This window comes from Oenanthe melanoleuca, chromosome 13 (genome assembly GCF_029582105.1).
Source record: "Oenanthe melanoleuca isolate GR-GAL-2019-014 chromosome 13, OMel1.0, whole genome shotgun sequence".
Taxonomy (NCBI): domain Eukaryota; kingdom Metazoa; phylum Chordata; class Aves; order Passeriformes; family Muscicapidae; genus Oenanthe; species Oenanthe melanoleuca.
Genome location: NC_079347.1, coordinates 9111953 through 9129806, shown reverse-complemented (window position 1 = coordinate 9129806; position 17854 = coordinate 9111953). Strand labels below are relative to the sequence as shown.

Genomic DNA, 17854 nt, shown 5'->3' with positions numbered 1-17854 from the left:
TGCTGGGAAGAACAATTTGTGTTTTCCTTATGGGCAAAAGTGGTGCCTGCTGCTGAGACACCACAAAATTAAATGTCCTCAAAACAAAGTACAGAATGCACTATTTTAGGATGATGTTCGGAGGGTTTTACTGAGCAGAATAAAACCAACTAGATAAGATAGATCTAATCAAGGCAGAGGCTGCTTTCTGCTGAGCAGAACTGGTGAAAAAGTTTTGTGGAAGTGCATGAGTTATTTGAAAGGTAAAAGAGGTGGTGTTTCTTGGGGATGTGAATCAAAGGCTTCAATTTGGGTCCTTTCAATCCCTTTACTCCTGAGCTAAGAGACACAGGAGGCTCATGGTTTCCCAAAGCAAGACAGTGTATTGTAGGTCTGTCTAACCCACGCCTCTGGCACCTACAGGATCCTTAAAAAAGTGTTTAACTTGCTGTCTTGGTACTTCTCTGAAAGCTTCTGGTGCCCAAACAAAGCTGTTATTCCTTTGGCTGGAGCTAGGCAAGGATGTCCTATTTATTTACAAGAGAATCCCTGAGATACTAAATAAAATCGTAATAGTAAAAAAATCCAAACTCTTTTAATACTTTCCAAAAATTCAACAACAAAAAAAGTTACATCAAACAACCAACCAAAGAAAACCTCTCACGAAGAAACGATACATTTCCAAGCACAAGGACAAACAGGCAAACCCATGCTCAGTAGCCTCGGTGCCCCTCTCTGGTCAGAGATTCTGGCAGTGCTGGGCAGAGTTTCTGGGGCACAGCACGGAGTCCCTGCTGTTGGCAGCACCGTGCACAGCTGCATTCAGTGTGGGACCGTGACAGCCACGGGGACAAGGCTGTGCACACAGTCCTTGGGGCAGGCTCCCCCTTACTCGTGCACACACAGCCCAGCTGGGCAGCCTGGTTTGAGTCTGTGGGCGGTTCCTGCTGTAACAAACCTTGTTGCTTGGGTTTTCTACTGAAATGGATTTTTTTTTTTTTTTTTTTTTTTTTTTTTTTCTTTTCACTAGCCAGTGCAGGATGTGCTGGTGGGACCAGCTGCATTCCTTCTTCTCTCTCCCAGTGTCAGGGAGCAGACACAAAGAGGGTTTGCACCAGCTGATCCATTCCACGAACAAACTGTTGGCTTGATGCAAGCCCTTGGAGCCAGAGCTGGGAGCAGGGAGCCTCTGTACCCCACCTGGGGCACTGCCAGGCTGTACACTGTCAGTCCTTTCACACCTTTCTCCACCATGACTGCTGCCACACCTGCAGTGCTTGCCCTCCTGCTCCTCCTCATCCTCCCTGTGGCCAGGAAACCTGGGGTGTGAGGAGGCAGCATGCTGTGGTCCTAATGGTGAGGAGGCAGTCTCCTTGGTGAGGAGGCAGGTTAGTCATTGGCATCCCAGGAGCATCCTCCATGTCCCAGCAGTGGCTGGAGCATTTCCCCTCCATTTGCAGCAGGAGCACCATGGAGGGCAGCGAGGGGAAAGATCCAGCCAAAATTACAACCCAGCCATGCAGAGGAGGACGCTGCAAGCTGAGGGGGACACACACAAGCCTCCCTTCAGCAGCGTGTGCCAGCCCCCTGCACTCTGTTCTGGATGGAGATGTGCTTCTCTCCTCATCCCACACGCACGCCCCGTTAGAACATCACCTCCTCGCAGCTCCCATAGTCGCTCTCCACCATGTCGGAGCCCTCGTAGTTGGGTGGTGGCAGGGGCTGGGCTCGGATGCTGGGCTGGTGGCCCAGCTCACAGTCGGCATAGGAGGGCTGGGCCACGCTCAGCCGCATGCTGACCCTCTTGTAGCCCGGCTCGGGCTGGAACGGGACGCCCTCGCCCTGCACCAGCTGCGCTGGGTAGTAGCTGATGGCCGTGTACTCGTTCTGGCACTGGGAGGAGCCCACGTCCACGGGGCCCAGCGGCAGGAAATCCTCCAGGTTCTGGTTGCTGTAGCGGGGTGGGATGGGGGCTCGCTTGTTGCTCTGGTCCAGCGGGAAGGGGAAGCCCCCGTAGAGAGCGACGGGCTCCGTGTCTGCTGGGGGAGGGGGCGGCGGCGGGAGAGGAGGGTGAGAGGAGGAGGCAGGGGGGCCTTGAATGACCTCGTAGTGGGAATATTCCTGGACATCTGATGACAGGTACCGGGGGGGCCAGTAGGTCGTTTCTGCTGGATAGACTGGAACAAAAGAAAGTCATGTTAGCTGCAGCTCTAGTGATTGTCACGTCTCTCTTGCCCTCTGCCAATTCCTTCTGTAAGCTCTGAGCCTGTAGGAGATGTGGCAGATAGACTGGGGAGGAGAGGAGACGTAGGGATAGGGGAGGTGTAGTTGCTGATTTGGGAATTATGGGGATCTCAGATCTTCCCTAGCTGTGCTGAAGCAGTGTCCCCACCAGCCTACAGATATCCACTACTCTAGCACCCAAAAGACACACTTCATCATTACGTCTGGATGCAAGAAACTCATGTTATGAGGGGATTGGGCCAGAGATCCCCTGGATCTCTCCCTTTCCCTGCAATTACTTGTGAGAAACTCCTGCATGGGGTGACCTTGCTGTCCAGAGCCATTCAAAGTGTTTCCCTGAGAATGTGATCCCTCTGCCCAGGAGCACTGATGCAAATGTCTTCACTAAAACTCCTACTGACTTAGGATCTTAACTTTTTTTTTTTTTTTTTCAGTTTTTCTCTTTTAAAGGGTTTTTTGACAGGGTTTTTTGACACAAGCATTAATGGTTTCCCTGCTGATTGTGTACAAGACCAAGGAGGTTGAAGCAGAAAACTGGGATGTATTGGTGAAGCAGGAGGAAAGAGCCAATGAAGGGCTCAAAGCAGGGCTGGGGCAATATTTGCTTTGCTTTGCTTTAGCCAATACCATTTGTCCCTCATGTTTGCACAGCTCAGATCCACTTCCCAAGGGAAAGAGGGATGTGTAAGAGCACGAAAAAGCTGTGGCTACTGACCCATCTCCTCCCTGGCCCAGGTGCACTTGATGAAGGACTCGTTGTCGGAGTTGGAGGGGGGTGCAGCGGGGGGCAGGTTGGGGGCCACGCTGCAGACGATGGTGCCGCGGTGCTTGGGGGCGTTGGCCGAGTTGAAGGTGACAAACTCGGGGGTGCCGGCGGCCTTGCGCTGCTCCGGCGTGGCGCGGCCCAGGTTGTTGTGCGCCGCGTCGCCCAGGACGTTGAGCTCGATGGGGGGCACGGGCTGGGTGCCCACGCCCACGCTCTTGGAGAACTCGCTCTTGGAGAGCAGGTCGGGGTCCTCGCGGGCCACCGGCTTGTGCGCCTTGGCGCGGCGGCGGCGGCAGCGCTTGCGCAGCAGCACGAAGGCCGCGGCCAGCACGGCCGCCCCCAGCACGCCGGCCGCGATCTCCGCCATCTCCTCGGGGCCCAGCGCCCAGCGCGTGGGCACGATGGCGGGCGTGATGATGGGCTGCGTGCAGTAGGCCCCCTGGAAATCCGACGGGCAGATGCAGTGCACGGAGCCCTGGCTGCTCACGCAGCGCCCCGCGTTGTGGCACGGGTTGTCCTGGCACTCCTCTGCCAGCTTCTCACACCTGTGGGGAGAAAGGGATGGAGACAGCCCCTGGCAGGCTGGGATGCACCACAACTGCTTCATCCTGTTCAGGCTCCGGCTTGCACCACCCAGGGATGCTCTATCCTGGTCTGCTCTCCCTCCCTCGCTGGATTCTTGCTACCTGCTTATCCTGGCTGAGGATCCTTGACTATAAAATGATGCTTTTCAAGAGACCATATTTTACAGGGTGGTCCTATTTTTCAGTTGTATGCCCAAATTAAAATGGGGGGCTTTCTGCCTCAGAGCAGTGTTTAGAATTCTAGGGCTGACACTGCACAGAGAGATGCTACCATTCTGTTCAATTAGGAAGCCCAGGGTCAGTGTGAAGTATGTTAACCTCTTATGAAGTCTCCCATGTCCTTCAAGCTCTATGGAGCCTCTGGATGGTCTGTGGATGTCTGCAGGTTGCAGCAAACATTTGGTAAAAGACTACCCTGCGAGCTGGTGGATAGACACCCTTGCTCGAGAGGCTTTTTGACATTTTATGGAGCATCTGCAGAACTGAGATGGAATTTCTGATTCTGTCCTGCTCCACCCTACACACAACCTAAATGTTTGCCAGCAGTACAGGGGACCTTTCTTTCCAAGAGGAATGACCTTCCCATGCAGGGGAGAATATACGGTGCTTTAATGGCTTTCCTTCCCTTTTTTTGTTCTTACTGAGGAACAAACTCTGTGAGGTTTGCACTGCTCTTGTTGTAGTCAGTGATTTAGGATGTGTGAGCTGGTGTGTGCAATGTGCACCCACAGGCTCTGGCTGATGTCAGGTATTACACTGCCACCTAATGCTCAGCTATAGGTTTTTATTCCAAGAGCTGACTGATAATTTCTGCCTTTGCCTTGATCCACAGGACCAGCGTCCATCCTGGCTAAATGGGCAAGGCAGAAGGACGAACTGGGTGTGATGCTGTTTGAGCCTGAGCTGGGAATCTCTGACCAGGCTGGGCTGGAGGCAAGGAGGGGGTTTTGGAGGGGCTGCTGGGCTGGGGTAGTAATGCCCGCTGTCTTGAGCTGGGATTTGAACTGGATGAATCACAGCTGTGAGCTGGGACAGAGATTTCTTTTGTACGAACCCCACAGAGCTGGTCCTGGTACAAGCAGTCCCTTTATCACCTGCAGGATGGGTGTTCAAGCTATTGAAGCACCTCACAGCTCTGCCAGGAACTCCCTCAGGGCAGTCTCCTGCCACCCAGGGCAGTGTCTGCCTGTACCCTGCTGGGTACAGCAGGACCCCCTCCACAGCCAAGGTGTTCCCATTAGTGCTGAACTCAGCTCCTGTCACAGGGAGCAGCAGTGTGTGGGGACAGACTCTCCCCCCGCAAGGAGAGGCTCTGCACTGCCCCACAGCACCTGCAGGCACCAGGGCAGAGATGTTTCTGTTTTCCCTCCTGTTCAGAGGAGACTGGCACAGAGGGGCAATGGCCACATTATTTATGTCCTGCTCTGCTCAGCTCTGCCCTCAAACACCTCCCAGCTGCAATGCTCAGGTGCCTGCAATTTGCAATTAATCCCAGGGTGTGTATTGATCTGGTGAGCTCCAGGAAAGTGCAATGCTCATGTTTTCAGCCCAGCACGGGATGTCACCTGTCCCAAAGCCCCCCCAGGCCTTACCTTTCCCCCAGGTACCAGTCAGGGCAGTGGCAAGAGTAGCCAGTGGCCGAGAGGATGCAGGTTCCCCCATGCAGGCAGGGCTTGGACTCGCAGGGACTGTCCCCAAGCTCACAGTGCTCACCAGAGAACAGCCCAGGGCAGATGCAGGTGTAACCTGGAGAGGGTGACAGTGAACATGTCCATGTGGAAAAATGGGCAAGAACAGGGAGGAGCAGTGCCTGGTGCTGCTGGCCCCCACAGAGGGCTCACACAGCTACCCAAGCACAGGTATCTGCTGCTGCAGCTGCTGCTGGGGGACATCCAGACCATCCCTGGAGGCCTGGTGGCTTCATTACAGGACCTGGTGTGGTTGCTGGAGGCTGGGTGGACACTCTGGGACAACAGTGGCACTAGGGAGTTGTTTGAGCTACAAGTCAAGCCTGTCCTCTCCTGACACAGATCAGAGATCAGTCAGGACACAGCTTTATTGCACAGAGAAGCTGAGGGACAAATCTGGGATAAAGGAAGGGGAACTTGGCTGGCTGATTCACAGTTTCTGACTCTGTTAAGTGCAATCCCCTGTAATTTGTTGTTCCCAGGAGTCTTTGGTCCTGCGAGTTCTTGTGGTATGAGGTGCCTGTCTCAACATGCCGATTTTCTCCTGCTTGCAGAGATGTCTGCTCACAGACAGAGAGAAACCCAGCACAGCCAGGGACTCAGAGGGGTCCCTGCTGCTTGTGATTTTGGCAGCTATTTAGCATAGCCCTAAGCATTGGAATGTCCCTGGCTGTGCCGAGCTCCTGCTTGTCACCTGCCTGGTGCTGCTGTGTGGGAAATTCAGTTTCCACCTTGCAGCACACCTGGAAAGTCTTTGCTACTCACCCACAAGCTGAACAACCCTGCTGTGGAGCATGGGGCAAACAACCTGGGCCTGTTTGCACATGTGTGTCAGTGGCTGTACCAGAAGGACGTGCTGACACTGGTGCAGCAGGTGCTGGACACTGCCCACGGGGCTGTGTGTGCTCAAACACATGTCCTGGATGTGGGGCTCGCTGCTGTTTGTGGTCCTGGGCGCTGTGGTTGGGGTGGTGCTGGGCTGGCCTGGGTCCTCTCCCCACAGATGAGTTCTCACACAGCCATGTGGTTCCCTGGGCTCGCTCCCACAGGCGAGTCCCTGCCTGTGCTCAATCCCACGCCTGAGTCCCTGCACACAGCTTTGCACCAACTCGTGCTGCCTGCCCGGGGTCCCCAGCAGCCAGCCCATGGCACTGAGGGAAGCCAAGCAGCCAGGATAACCTCACAAATAAACATCCCTTGGGCAATCCCTTCCCTGCAGCAGTGTCCTGCCTGGGGCCACATCCTGCAGGCTCTTTCTTGGTCAATTAGGCCATTTGCAGGAGAAATCGTTCATCCTGGAAGGGAACTATGGGAAGAGCACTGGATGATCATTAGGTTATTACTGAGGGAGTGATTTTTCATCTCCCTCTCTCACCATATTCTCTCTGCAATGAAAACAGGGGATGCCTTGACTTAGAGCAGAGATGTGTTTTCCCCTCATGGGCTTTGAGCCCCTTCCAGCCCAGCCAGAGAGGTTTTCAGTGCAGAGGGTCTGAAGGCTGAGCTGTGAGTGCCAGCCAGACTAACTGTTCTATACCTTTACACCTGGTGTCAAACAAGTTCACCTGAACCAGGCAGCTGCTGAGTCGACAGGGCTGGGAATCTTGTTCCCAGAGGCAGCGGGCAGGGCAGGAGAAGGTGGTGCCTCCTCTGTCCTCACTTGCTCGCTGGGCAGGGTGTGCTTTGGCAAGAGCCCCAAAGAGCACAGAGCTGCAGGAGCAGCTCCTGCCCCACGCAGCAGTGTGGGAGGCATCCCACTGCCCCTCGGAGGGGCTGAGGCACAGGCAGTACCCATCTCATAGATGGGGAGTTACAGGGTGCAGCCCTGATGTGCTGGCAGCTACAGTGAGATGTAGGGCAGTGACACATGGGTGGACATCCCTGGGAGCAGCTCCTCTCCTCACAGCCCCTCTGTGGGGAGGGGATAGAGCTCACTGCAAGGAGCCCCTCTGATGGCAGAAGCAGGGCAGCAGGGACACTGCCTAGGGCAGAGCCTGTATCAAACCTCTTTTGGGTGTGTGCACCCTGTGTTAGCCTGGGACTCTTGGATTTGGGCTTATGGTTTCCCCATATCCCTTTGCATAGCCCTGGGGAGTTGCTCACTGCAGTGGGAAGAGACCAAGATCTTGGCTTGTTTCTGCCCAGATACCATCACTGCATGATCCCATCTTGCCTGGTTCCAGCCTTGTTAACAGCTCCTTAAGCAAAAAGGATGTAGAGGGGTGGGTGGAATTTCTATATGCATTTGAGTTTTTGGCAACACTCTGCTCTCCTGTGTCATGCACACTCCTTAGAAACACCTTCCTGCCCTCTGGGCCCATGGTCCAGGTGAGAGCCAGGATGATGATCTCACACCCTGCAGCTGCTGCTGCACTGAGTCACTTGAGGTCCCCTGGGACAGAGGATCTCTGCTTCCCCTCTGGAATAGCCCCTCCACTGGGATGAATAAAGCTGTTGCACGTTTCCCCCCTCACTGCTTCCAGCTCTGCGTGGGATGTTCACATACCTCCTCCGTGAGTTTCGGAGCACATCCCGTTGTTGAGGCAAGGGTTGCTGCTGCAGGCGCCGGTGGGGGAGCAGCACTGCCTTATCCCCACCTCCTCCAAGACCTCCTTCGACTGCCCTTTCCCAGGAAGGAGAACCACTTCCCTGCCGTTGATTGCAACCACGTCCAGGCAGCCCCTGAACCCGCGCGTGACTCTCTGGGACTGCAGCGGCTGCCGGAGGCCCCCAAAAAGCAGGTCCCGTCTGCCCTGGGGGACAGCACAGGCCCCTGGCAGCTGTAGAGAGGCGTTCCCCAGGCCATCGACGAGCAGGCGGACAGAAGTGTTCTTCACCTCCAGGAACACCGAGTGCCACTCGCCGTCGCTCACGAACCGCGAGGAGGAGAGGTTCCCAGGGGAGCTCCCCCGGCAGCTGTAGCCGAGCTGGGGCACTCCATTAACCACCTGGAAAACACACAGGTCACAGGTAGATGTGACACAGGTGGCTGCTGTTTATGAAGAGTTTCAACATTTCTCCTGCTGCTTGTTCCAACTTTCTGATTCCAAGAAGTACCAAATGCAGCCCCTTTCACCTTTTTTAACCTATGCGTGGATCGATTAAGTGCCTACAACCCTTTTATTTTACAGAACACCTCATCTCTCTGGCACAATTTCACCCATGGTCCTTCCCAGCAGCCTTTGACCAGCATGGAGGGGGGAAGCTCATAACAGAGAGCTGAGCCATGGGATCATACAGCTACTGCTTGCCCTTTCTCCCACCTTCCTGAGCCTCAGCAATGCCCTGACATTCAGACTATGCATAAGTGCATCACCAGTCACAGATAGACTCTTGTTCTGGGCCACATGGCTTTTGTCCTGTTCTCACTGTCTCATTAGTGGTGGGGAAGGTGCTGGAGCAGTTGCTCCTTTGGCAGGGGTGAGGGTGGTGAAAGAATCTTATTGAGGAGAAGCACTGGCAGCTCTCTCTGGAGGAAAAAGGAGGACTTGGGAGGCAGAGAAAGGAATTACTGTTGTACCCATGCTGGAAAACGAGGCCAAAGTTACTGATAAGTGCTGCAATCCAATCCTTGATCTCCACCAGACTAGAGACACGGTATTGAGCTGCTAAAAGTGAACCACACCAACATCGTCTGCATTAAAACATCAGAAATTCCTATTTCTGGCACAAGATTAATCTTTAAAAGTCATACAGGACAGAGAAAGGAAAAGTTAGCTGTGTTGCTTCAGGGTGAAGTCAGGGTTAAACCCCTTTTTCACCTTTATCTCCCCAGTGCTTTGTTGATACAACCTCTCTCTCACAGAAGCCAAGATCCTATGGAAAAAGGGAAAAGAGATAGAATCAAGTGTTGGTGGGAAACCTGCTGAGCCTGCTATGTAACACCAAGCAATTTATCCCAGGCAGGAGCAATGTCCATGGGGGACATTAGAGACAGCGAGGAGGGTTGGTTCTTGGAAGGGTTAGAAGAGCAGAATGATTATGGGCTACATTGACTCTAGAGAAACACACATACATTATGAAGGGGCTACTCTGGAGCAGAGCAGGACAACAGTTAACTCTTAGAGAAGCCCATGGCATAAATAAATACCAGTGGGAGGAGAGAGCAACTGCTGAAGGAAGGAAGAACAAGAAGCAGCTGGCACATGCCATGGGAGGGCCTCAGGGCAACACGTGTGTAAATCCCTTTGCTCAATTGGCAAGCACACCAGAGAATTTTGTCACTTCACTTCATCTGCAGGAACATGATTTCACTTCAGATGGGTCTGTAGATTTGGCTTATCAATTTCTGGGGCTGGGAGACAGCTGAGAACTCGATTCCCTGGAGCAAGAACTGACACACTGCCAAGCCTTTCCCAGTTTGCCTGGTCTGCCATCCTCTTGATGCAACCTATTTCTGAATATCAGGAGAATTTAGAGACTGGAAAAGTGATATATACATCTTCTTGGGAGAGCTCATCCTCTTCAGCAAATCTACAAACCATCACTTATGGTCCTTTCAAGGCTTTGGCTCATATCTGGAGTACTTCAGTCTACGAAGTTGAAAATCTTGGGGGATTCCTTCATTTTAATCAGGCCAGGTGGTTTAGAAATCTTTTTATGCCTAAGATACTACTAATAAAGTGAGTCAGGAAAGAAATTATTCACAGGCACTTTTATGGAGGAGGCTTTATGAATGTTTCCTATTGAAAAGCTTGTGGAGACAAGCTTGGGCTCAGGAGATCATGGGCTCACTGAACTCCACCAATAATGAGCCTTTTCTCCCTTGATTCTGTGCTGGCCTGGATCAGTGGAGTTTCTTGCCATCTTGTACTTCCTGAGCATCATCTAAAGTGCTGGATTCCTTCTGATGAACTCTTTGGTGACTTTCCTTCCCAGAGGTGGGGCAGAAAGCTTGAGACCCTTCTTGAGAAGTTCTTCTCACTGGCCCTTTACAGTTCAGCTTAAAGTCACTCTCAGAGATGGGTACAGGACATATGGGTGGTATTTCTCTGCTCTTGCTCTTCAGGAGGGATGGTTGTGGCAGCAGCAAGAGCTTGAAATATGTGCAAAAGGCATGTGTGGGGGGGGGTTGGCTGCTGTGCAGCTTCCTGTCAGTGCAGGTCTTTTGTAACAGTGGAAAGATGGAACAACAAGAAGATGGGGTTGTGAAACCATGAGAAGGGATGGGGGAATCCAAGGAAAGATGAACACTTCCAGGTAGGTTATAGTGTGTAGCTCTCAATGTGATCAGTCTCAAGGACAAACCTCTGCAAGCTGGTAAGCATGTCTTGTGATTTTAGTCTCCAGTTACTCCGAATTCAGTTGATGAGGAATATACAAAACTGCTATTCTTCAGTCATTTGCTGCTTTCCTTCTGTTGCCAAAGTGGAAGAGGAAGATCATTTTTGAATGCTTTGGTAAGTTCAGTGTTCAGTTGAAGGGAGGAGAGTGATCAGAATGAAATGTTCCTTTCTCTGCAGGTGTCTAAAATAGTGAAACAATCTGAAGAAAGTGGCTGAGAAGAGGGGAGTGTGTGAAAAATATAATTTAGGATTCCTGTTCTGCCTTTTCTGTCCATTATTTAAAGGACCTTTAATTTGAGGTATGGGAAAAAATTCGCCCTTTGCTCCAGTAGAACCAGACTGGTCTGTGAACAACTCCACCTGATAAATTCTTTGTCCTGAGAGGTGAGATGCAAGAAAGGAATGAAGAATCAAGCTGGAGGAAAGAAGGTGATGTAGACCTGCTATGGGTGTCTGATGACTTTACCAGAAGTCACACCAGAGACCAACATGTGCATTTACATGTATAGAGGACGATTCCCAGTTGTGGCTGCAGCAATTGCCAAACTATGCTTGGCTCTCATTTGGTCTTCCCAAGTCTTATATTTCAGCTACATGAATTACTAATGGTACATGTTTTTGCATATTCTTCCTGTGATTGCCTTCCCTGAGGAGAGTGGGGTTTTTGTACCTGTGGAGAGCACTCCCCCTGCAGTGCCATACCCACCTCCAGCGTGGCGTGGTCAGTCCCGTTGGCCTGGAACACGACTGCGTGGTGCTGATGGGTCTTGAGGCGAAAGTGCATGTGCCAGGAGCCCACCTGGGAGTGCTGGTACCAAATGTAGCTGTGGCCCCCAAACCTCACAGCTGTTCCTGAAAGCAGAATGAGAGAAAGGTCTCATCTTTGTGGCACTTTGACGCTATGGACTGTATCAAGCTTTGCCTCTTTTCCTAGCCTGATGCCACAACTGTCCAGGAGCAGTCCCATCCACAGCAACCCATGGATCCCTGCACTGCATTCCCCGTGGTCTCACTGGGAGCTCCCAGTATTTCCTCTATGTACTTAACTGTGAAGCAACCCTGAAATATCAGCCTGGCTATTTCTGTCCTTTAAGGTGCCCTCAGCGTGGTCTACAACACCTTTGAATTTCTCCATCCTTGGTAAGTTTTTATATTATTCTGTGGTATCCCCTTACATTCCTGCCCTAGTGTTACTGATCCCTGCTCCCTCCAATTATTTCTTGAAGTATCCTAGAGCCAGTATAACAAATATACTTTATTTGGCTTTCCTCAAATTTATCAGTTACTCTGAGCTTTGCCAGGTCCAGGATCAACACTGAGACCACAGATAAAAAATTCTGATCACTGACCTTCATTTCCTGCTAAGTATGAGTGACTTTTCCCAATGAGAGAGACGGATGTTGCTGTTATTAAATGCTACAGGAGATTAATTTTTAAAAATAGACTATATGAAAGACTATAGTCTTTGAAATTGTGGGCACTGGGCAACCTAATTCCATGGAAAATCCAGGTGCTCTATAATGTACTGCAGGAAAACACAAGATGCCCATGTTTACAGGGTCAGACAGTGGCAGGAAGGATTGCTCACCGTTGCAGGAGCAGATCTGCTCCAGGCTGTGCCGTGGGGTGAGCACGCTGAGGCGGGCAGTGCTGTACGTGGACATCATGCCTGGATCCAGCTGGATGGTCTCCCTGCAGACACGGTGGGCACAGTCTGACCCGTGACAGGGCACATGGATGGCTTTCTTCATCCGCAGCCCCACGAGCTGGTCCATCTCCCCAGCTGACCCAGTCAGCTTGCTGGCCAGCACCCGCGGCTCGTACAAGGAGCCGTGTGGCTCCCCAACAGCCAGCAGCAGATCCACCCCATCAGAGGCAGCTGCAGGCTGCAGGCTGGCCATGTGGATGTTCTGGCGCCGGGTGACAAGGATGTTGCCCAGAAATCTCTGCAGGTTGCGCCAGTGGTCCCCCACAAACTCCTCGGGGGAGAGGTGTCGGAAGTGCAGCACCACTGCCCTGTCCAGAGCCTCCTGCGTGAAGCACCACACGTGCACGCTGACGCTGGTGGTGGCCGTGAACGTCCCGTCACTGACTGTCACGTTCAGAAGGTAGTGGCCGTGGGGGAGCTTGTCCCCAGCAATGATCTTCCCATCCGCAGCCCCGACAGAGAAGAGCCCCTCCTTGGGCACTTGTGCCACCAAGGTGTACACCAGCGTGTCGTGGGGGTCGCGGTCCGTGGCGTGGATCTTGCCCAGGACGCCCCCTCGGAAGGCTTCCTCATTGGTGGTGATGAATATTTCCAGGGGAAGGGCTGAGGGCGCGTATTGACTCTGCTCAGTCACTTGGATATTTATAAATGCAGATGAGGAGAGGGGAGGGATGCCGCTGTCAGAGACCTGGCAAGGAAAACAAGGATCTGTTATTGCCACATGCTGACTTACTGTCACCTCACCTGACTGCTGAGCTCTTGCAAAGGACAGTGCCTTTCAGGGAGCAATGAGTGGGAATGAAGAAGGAATGGGAAAAATTGGCAGCAGTGTTGGAGCTCTGCCTGGAGAAGGCCCTAGGAAAAGGGCAGCATCCTTTCCAGCATGGAGACTGATTGAGGCCTTCTACTAGTGGGGTCACGCTCACTTCCCTGTGCATGCAGCAGCAGCTGCGGCACCTCTGAGCGACTCTGAACTCCTGAGGGTTAATAATTTTTTGTGATGTTGCCAATCTTCGTGGTTCCATGTGTAACTGAGTGTATGGAGATGTAAAGCAGTTACACACATCAACACAGTCGCTCACCTTCCAGACTGATTAAGCCCCTGTCCCACCTCGGACAATGTCTGTCTAGCATTGAGTCAAGGAACCTCAAACACAAAAATGCGAATAATCAGATTATGGGATAAATTTCTCCCTAATGCTAAGCAGTTAGAGGTTGTGGTTTGTAATATAATAGTACCCAGCTTTTACAACAACTGCCATTACTGAAGAAGTATGTACTTTACATGTTATTATCCTTTTGTTTGTAATGGACTACCCTACTGATAACATTGAAAAATAATGAATTCATTCTGCAACAATAGAAATCCTTTTTGAAAAGGAACTGAAACCACTTCTTAAATGACAAGGATAATTAGAGAAAGCTTGTAGGACCAGATCCAGGTCTCACTTTAAATTGGAATTCACTAGAATGATTATGGGGAAAGCATCTGTCTAAGGAAACTGCTGACAGAGTATTTTTCATGATCGTATTATCTGATTTTATCAACACAGAAGCTGGCCCCCTGCTTCTTGTGGGCAGACTGTGTGGAGAAATGAGCTCTGGAGCTGGCTCCAAGCTGCACTATTTGTGCCTGGATTGGATTTCTTCAAAGGCAAAGATGTTTTCATTCAGCTGGGCTATGCTAATCGCATTTTATTGCTACTTAAGCTGGTTGGGGAATTCTGTCACCAGGACAGTAAGACAGGCTCTACCTGGACTTGCAATAGGTACTGTTCTTTCATTCTTCTGTTCAGGACAGATGATGTCACCAGCAGACCATTTTGTGTGACTTCAAAGGCTTTCCCATCATTGCCCTGGGTGATCTGGAATGAGTATGGTGGTCCATTTTCTGGAGAGTCTCTGTCGCTCATAATCAGCTCCAGGACACTTGTCCCCACGGCAGCATTTTCCTGAAATAGGGAAAGATGCTATTGGAGGAAGGTAAGCAAAGAGAAATGGCCCAGGGTAACCTACAGTGCCCCAGGAGCTGCTGGATCAGGAACAGGAAAACAAATCCCACCCCTACCCTAGAACACACAGAGCACACAGCAGCAACGTGATTCATCACTGCTTCCCCACTTTGCTCCAACAGTAGCCTAGGAATGAGTTCCTTAGTGCAGTGAGAGGGATTGGGAGAACAAACTGTCTCCTAGCTTACCTGCACCACCACACTGTAGTTGAGCTGGAAGAAGCGAGGAGGGTTGTCATTGACATCAGACACATGGACATGCACAGGGACATCACTGAACTGAGCTGGGTGGCCGTTGTCTGTGGCTCGAACTGTCAGCGAATAACTGGAGATCTGGAGGATTTGGAGTGCAGGATTACTTGGAGAAATGGCAGAATGGTGGCTTTTCCACATTGAAGCTTTATTCTGCTGCAGCTTCTTGAAATGCCTAAGTCCATGCACCATGGCCTCAACAGCTTTGCCCTTGGATAAGGCTGTCCATCTATAAATCTCACTCAAAACTCATTGCTAAACTAAATCAGCCTCACAACAGTTGCAGAGAAGAGAAACAACTTGGCAAAGATGGATGAAACTAAGCTGGGCAAATACCTGTCAATAGTGGTTTAAGAATCATAGAATCACAGAATAAGCTGAGCTGGAAGGGACCAATCAGGATCAGCTCCTGTCCCTGTGCAGGACATCCCAAGAATTCCACCATGTGCCTCAGAGTGTTGCCCAAAAGCTTCTGAACTCTGGCAGGCTGCTGCTGTTTTATAAATGAGATTGTCCAGGTGACCTTTCTCCTCCCCACAACTGTTTAAACTAATGCTCTAATGCAGAAAAACAGAACCCAACTATGCTGGTTTCCACAACTAACGTTCCCAATATTGGTTGGGGCTCTCACCCAGCCAGCCTAAAGTACCAGTGGGGCAGACCAAAACTCAGAGCTGTGGAAGGTATCCCTGCCCATGGAAGGGGTTGGAACTAGATGATCCTCAAAGTCCCTTCCAGTCCAAACCATTCCATGATTCTATACTGCCTTTCCTAAAGCCCAGCCTTCCTACTTCAGTATCTGTGAGTCTAGAACACAAATTAATGCCTTGTCTTCTACCTACAATATTATAAGTAAATAATTCAGAAAACAGGAGGTAGCTGAGTAAGCTGTTCTCCCTCAGTCTTTTGGAGCACATCAGTTTCAGCCTTCCCATTCTCATTTTCCTGAACTCACCTCCTCCCTGTCCAGATGCTTGGCAATGCTGATCTGCCCATTTTTGGGTTGAATGGCAAAGTGTCCCAGCGGGTTCCCTTCCACGATGGAATATGTGATCTGATTGTTCATTGACCCATCCAAGTCATCAGCAGATACCTGTTTGGAGAGAAAAAAAAACTGCTAGGACCCTTGGGCCAAAAAGGACATGCCATGGAGAAATGGGACCACTTTTGTCTTTTAAGGATATTGCTTTGAGCTTTCCTCAAATGAGGAGGAGGAAAGGAAGGTGGTTCAAATAAGTGTCATCCAATAGTTTTTTCAAGACAATATAGTTTCCTCAGCTTTCTCCTAGTCCCTTTCCAGACTTTACCACCCCTGTGAGGGTAACAGGCTGGACATCACCTTGGGCTCTGCTATTCTGTCCAGAGGAGCCTCTGCCTTCCCCAGGTCACAAGGGCATTGCCCTTTTTCAGGCATTTTAGTTTTCTTTGGATGTTCTCAAAGCTCCTGAGCACAACCTTAATTTTCACTTAAAGGTATCTTACAAGGCAAAGTGTTCTCCATGCCTATGAAGTCTCAGGAATTCTGCCAATCACCCTTTTTTAAAGTCATGCTTTAATCTTAGATGCTGAATGTCACAAGCCAACTGAAGTTGCTGTGTCCAAGGAAAAGTAAAAAACACAAGAGGAGTGAATACTGCATAGTATTCACTATACAAATACAAATAGAGAAGAGGTAAAGACAGCTGGCCTGGTTCATCATACCGTGAGGATGATTTCTCCAATGGCAGCATCCTCCCGAATGTCAGTGAAGTAGGGATCTTGGATGAACTCTGGTGCATGGTCATTGATGTCAGTTATGTTGATCACCACCATGGTCACATCACTGAGAGAGGCTGAGCCCTTCCTTGTGCCCTCAATGGACAGGTAATACTCGTGACTCGCCTCAAAGTCCAGGCTCCCATTGATGTACAAGGCACCTATGTTGGCAGATGGGGAGGAAAAGACAGAAAATACTTTGAATGAATGGCATGTGAGATTTCTTAGAATACTGCAGATATGCCAAGGCAACTGCCAAACTGCCAGCTGAAACAGTGTAGTTGACCTAACTTTGACCACCTTGATGTGGAAGAATTATCAAGAGCCTTGTGACCAGAGGGGCTGAGGTGCTTGATGAGGATGTCACAGCTGAGGGCAGAAGGCCATTGCTGACACAGCCAAGGGCTCATTTCAGGGAGTTAACACCGGCCCTGTGATAACAGCTCTGATCACATTGCTGTGCAAACACAATAGGGCTTTATGTGCCTGATAATCATGGCTCACCACGTGCCCATGGTTAGGGTGCTATTATCCATGTTCATTAAGTGATACTCAATAAAGCTGCCTGTTACCCTGGGCTGCAGGTTCCTCATGGGATTTTGATGGAAAGACTTTTTAAATGAAACCACTTTCTCCTGTGTTTTGAAGTGGGAAAATTTCCTCATCCTGCTCTCCATGTATCCCTCATTCACATGGACCTGTCTCAGGTCTCAGGTCTCAGACACATAGAAGGAATGTTTCCATTAATTTCAGTAAGATTTGGATCACTCCTTGAGTGACTTGGACAGCAAAATTTGAAGAAGAAATGAAGACTGTATTCCCTAACCTTGTGCTGTGTAAAGACAGAGGTGAGCAGAAGTGGGAGCCAAATGGAGAAGAAATAGAGAAGATGCACAAAAGACGGCCTTTGATGTTGTATCAACCTGGACCTGCTTAGAACAAGATCATTTTACCTGTGTTTGAGTTGAGCTGAAATTTCCCGTGGTCATTGCCATTCACGATTTCATACTTGATCTCTGTGTTTTCTGCATTGTCCCTCGTCAGGGCTGACAAGTTGAGTACCTCAGTACCCACAGCCACATCTTCTTTTACCATGGCCACATATTCAGGGGCCAGGAAAACAGGCAGGTATTCATTGAGATCCACAACAGAGACAGTGACAGTGCCGAGGGAGGAGAGGGGCTGGGGGGTGCCCCGGTCGGTGGCACAGACTGTCAGCTCGAAGGCGGAGTGCTGCGAGTCCTTCAGAGGCTTTTCCAGGCGGATCACCCCTGTGCTTTCCTCAATTGAAAAGTGTCCATTGGCAGAGTCAGACAGGGAATAGACCACCTCAGCATTGAGACCTGGAAGGGTAATGGACAGACTGCAATAATTCATGGGTAGTGATGCTGCCGGGTTTATTTATAATGCATTAGGACTACATGAATTCAATTCTCAGGGAAAATTGAGGCTGTACGAACATCATATGAACACTGAGTGTTTCCCTGCCCATCTGCAGGTTCAGTCATCTAGCCACTCTCACCTCTATCCATCACTGACAGCATTTACTAGCTTCCTCCATTTTTAATTACCTTGTTTTCAA

The 17854-nt window shown here is 50.6% G+C and overlaps 1 protein-coding gene across 1 annotated transcript in view; it reads right to left on the bottom strand.

Moving 5' to 3' along the window:
- Window positions 1–613: 613 nt before the first annotated feature.
- FAT2 (FAT atypical cadherin 2) overlaps window positions 614–17854 on the bottom strand; it is a 54929-nt gene continuing 37688 nt past the window's right edge. Inside the window, exons 14-24 of the mRNA XM_056502595.1 lie at window positions 17226–17615; window positions 16219–16433; window positions 15473–15610; window positions 14455–14598; window positions 14009–14206; window positions 12135–12942; window positions 11253–11398; window positions 7768–8209; window positions 5166–5319; window positions 2939–3534; window positions 614–2156 (exon numbers count right to left, since the gene is read on the bottom strand). Coding sequence (XP_056358570.1) covers window positions 1624–2156; window positions 2939–3534; window positions 5166–5319; window positions 7768–8209; window positions 11253–11398; window positions 12135–12942; window positions 14009–14206; window positions 14455–14598; window positions 15473–15610; window positions 16219–16433; window positions 17226–17615 — 3764 coding nt within the window. The 3' untranslated portion in view covers window positions 614–1623. The remainder of the gene's footprint in view (window positions 2157–2938; window positions 3535–5165; window positions 5320–7767; window positions 8210–11252; window positions 11399–12134; window positions 12943–14008; window positions 14207–14454; window positions 14599–15472; window positions 15611–16218; window positions 16434–17225; window positions 17616–17854) is intronic.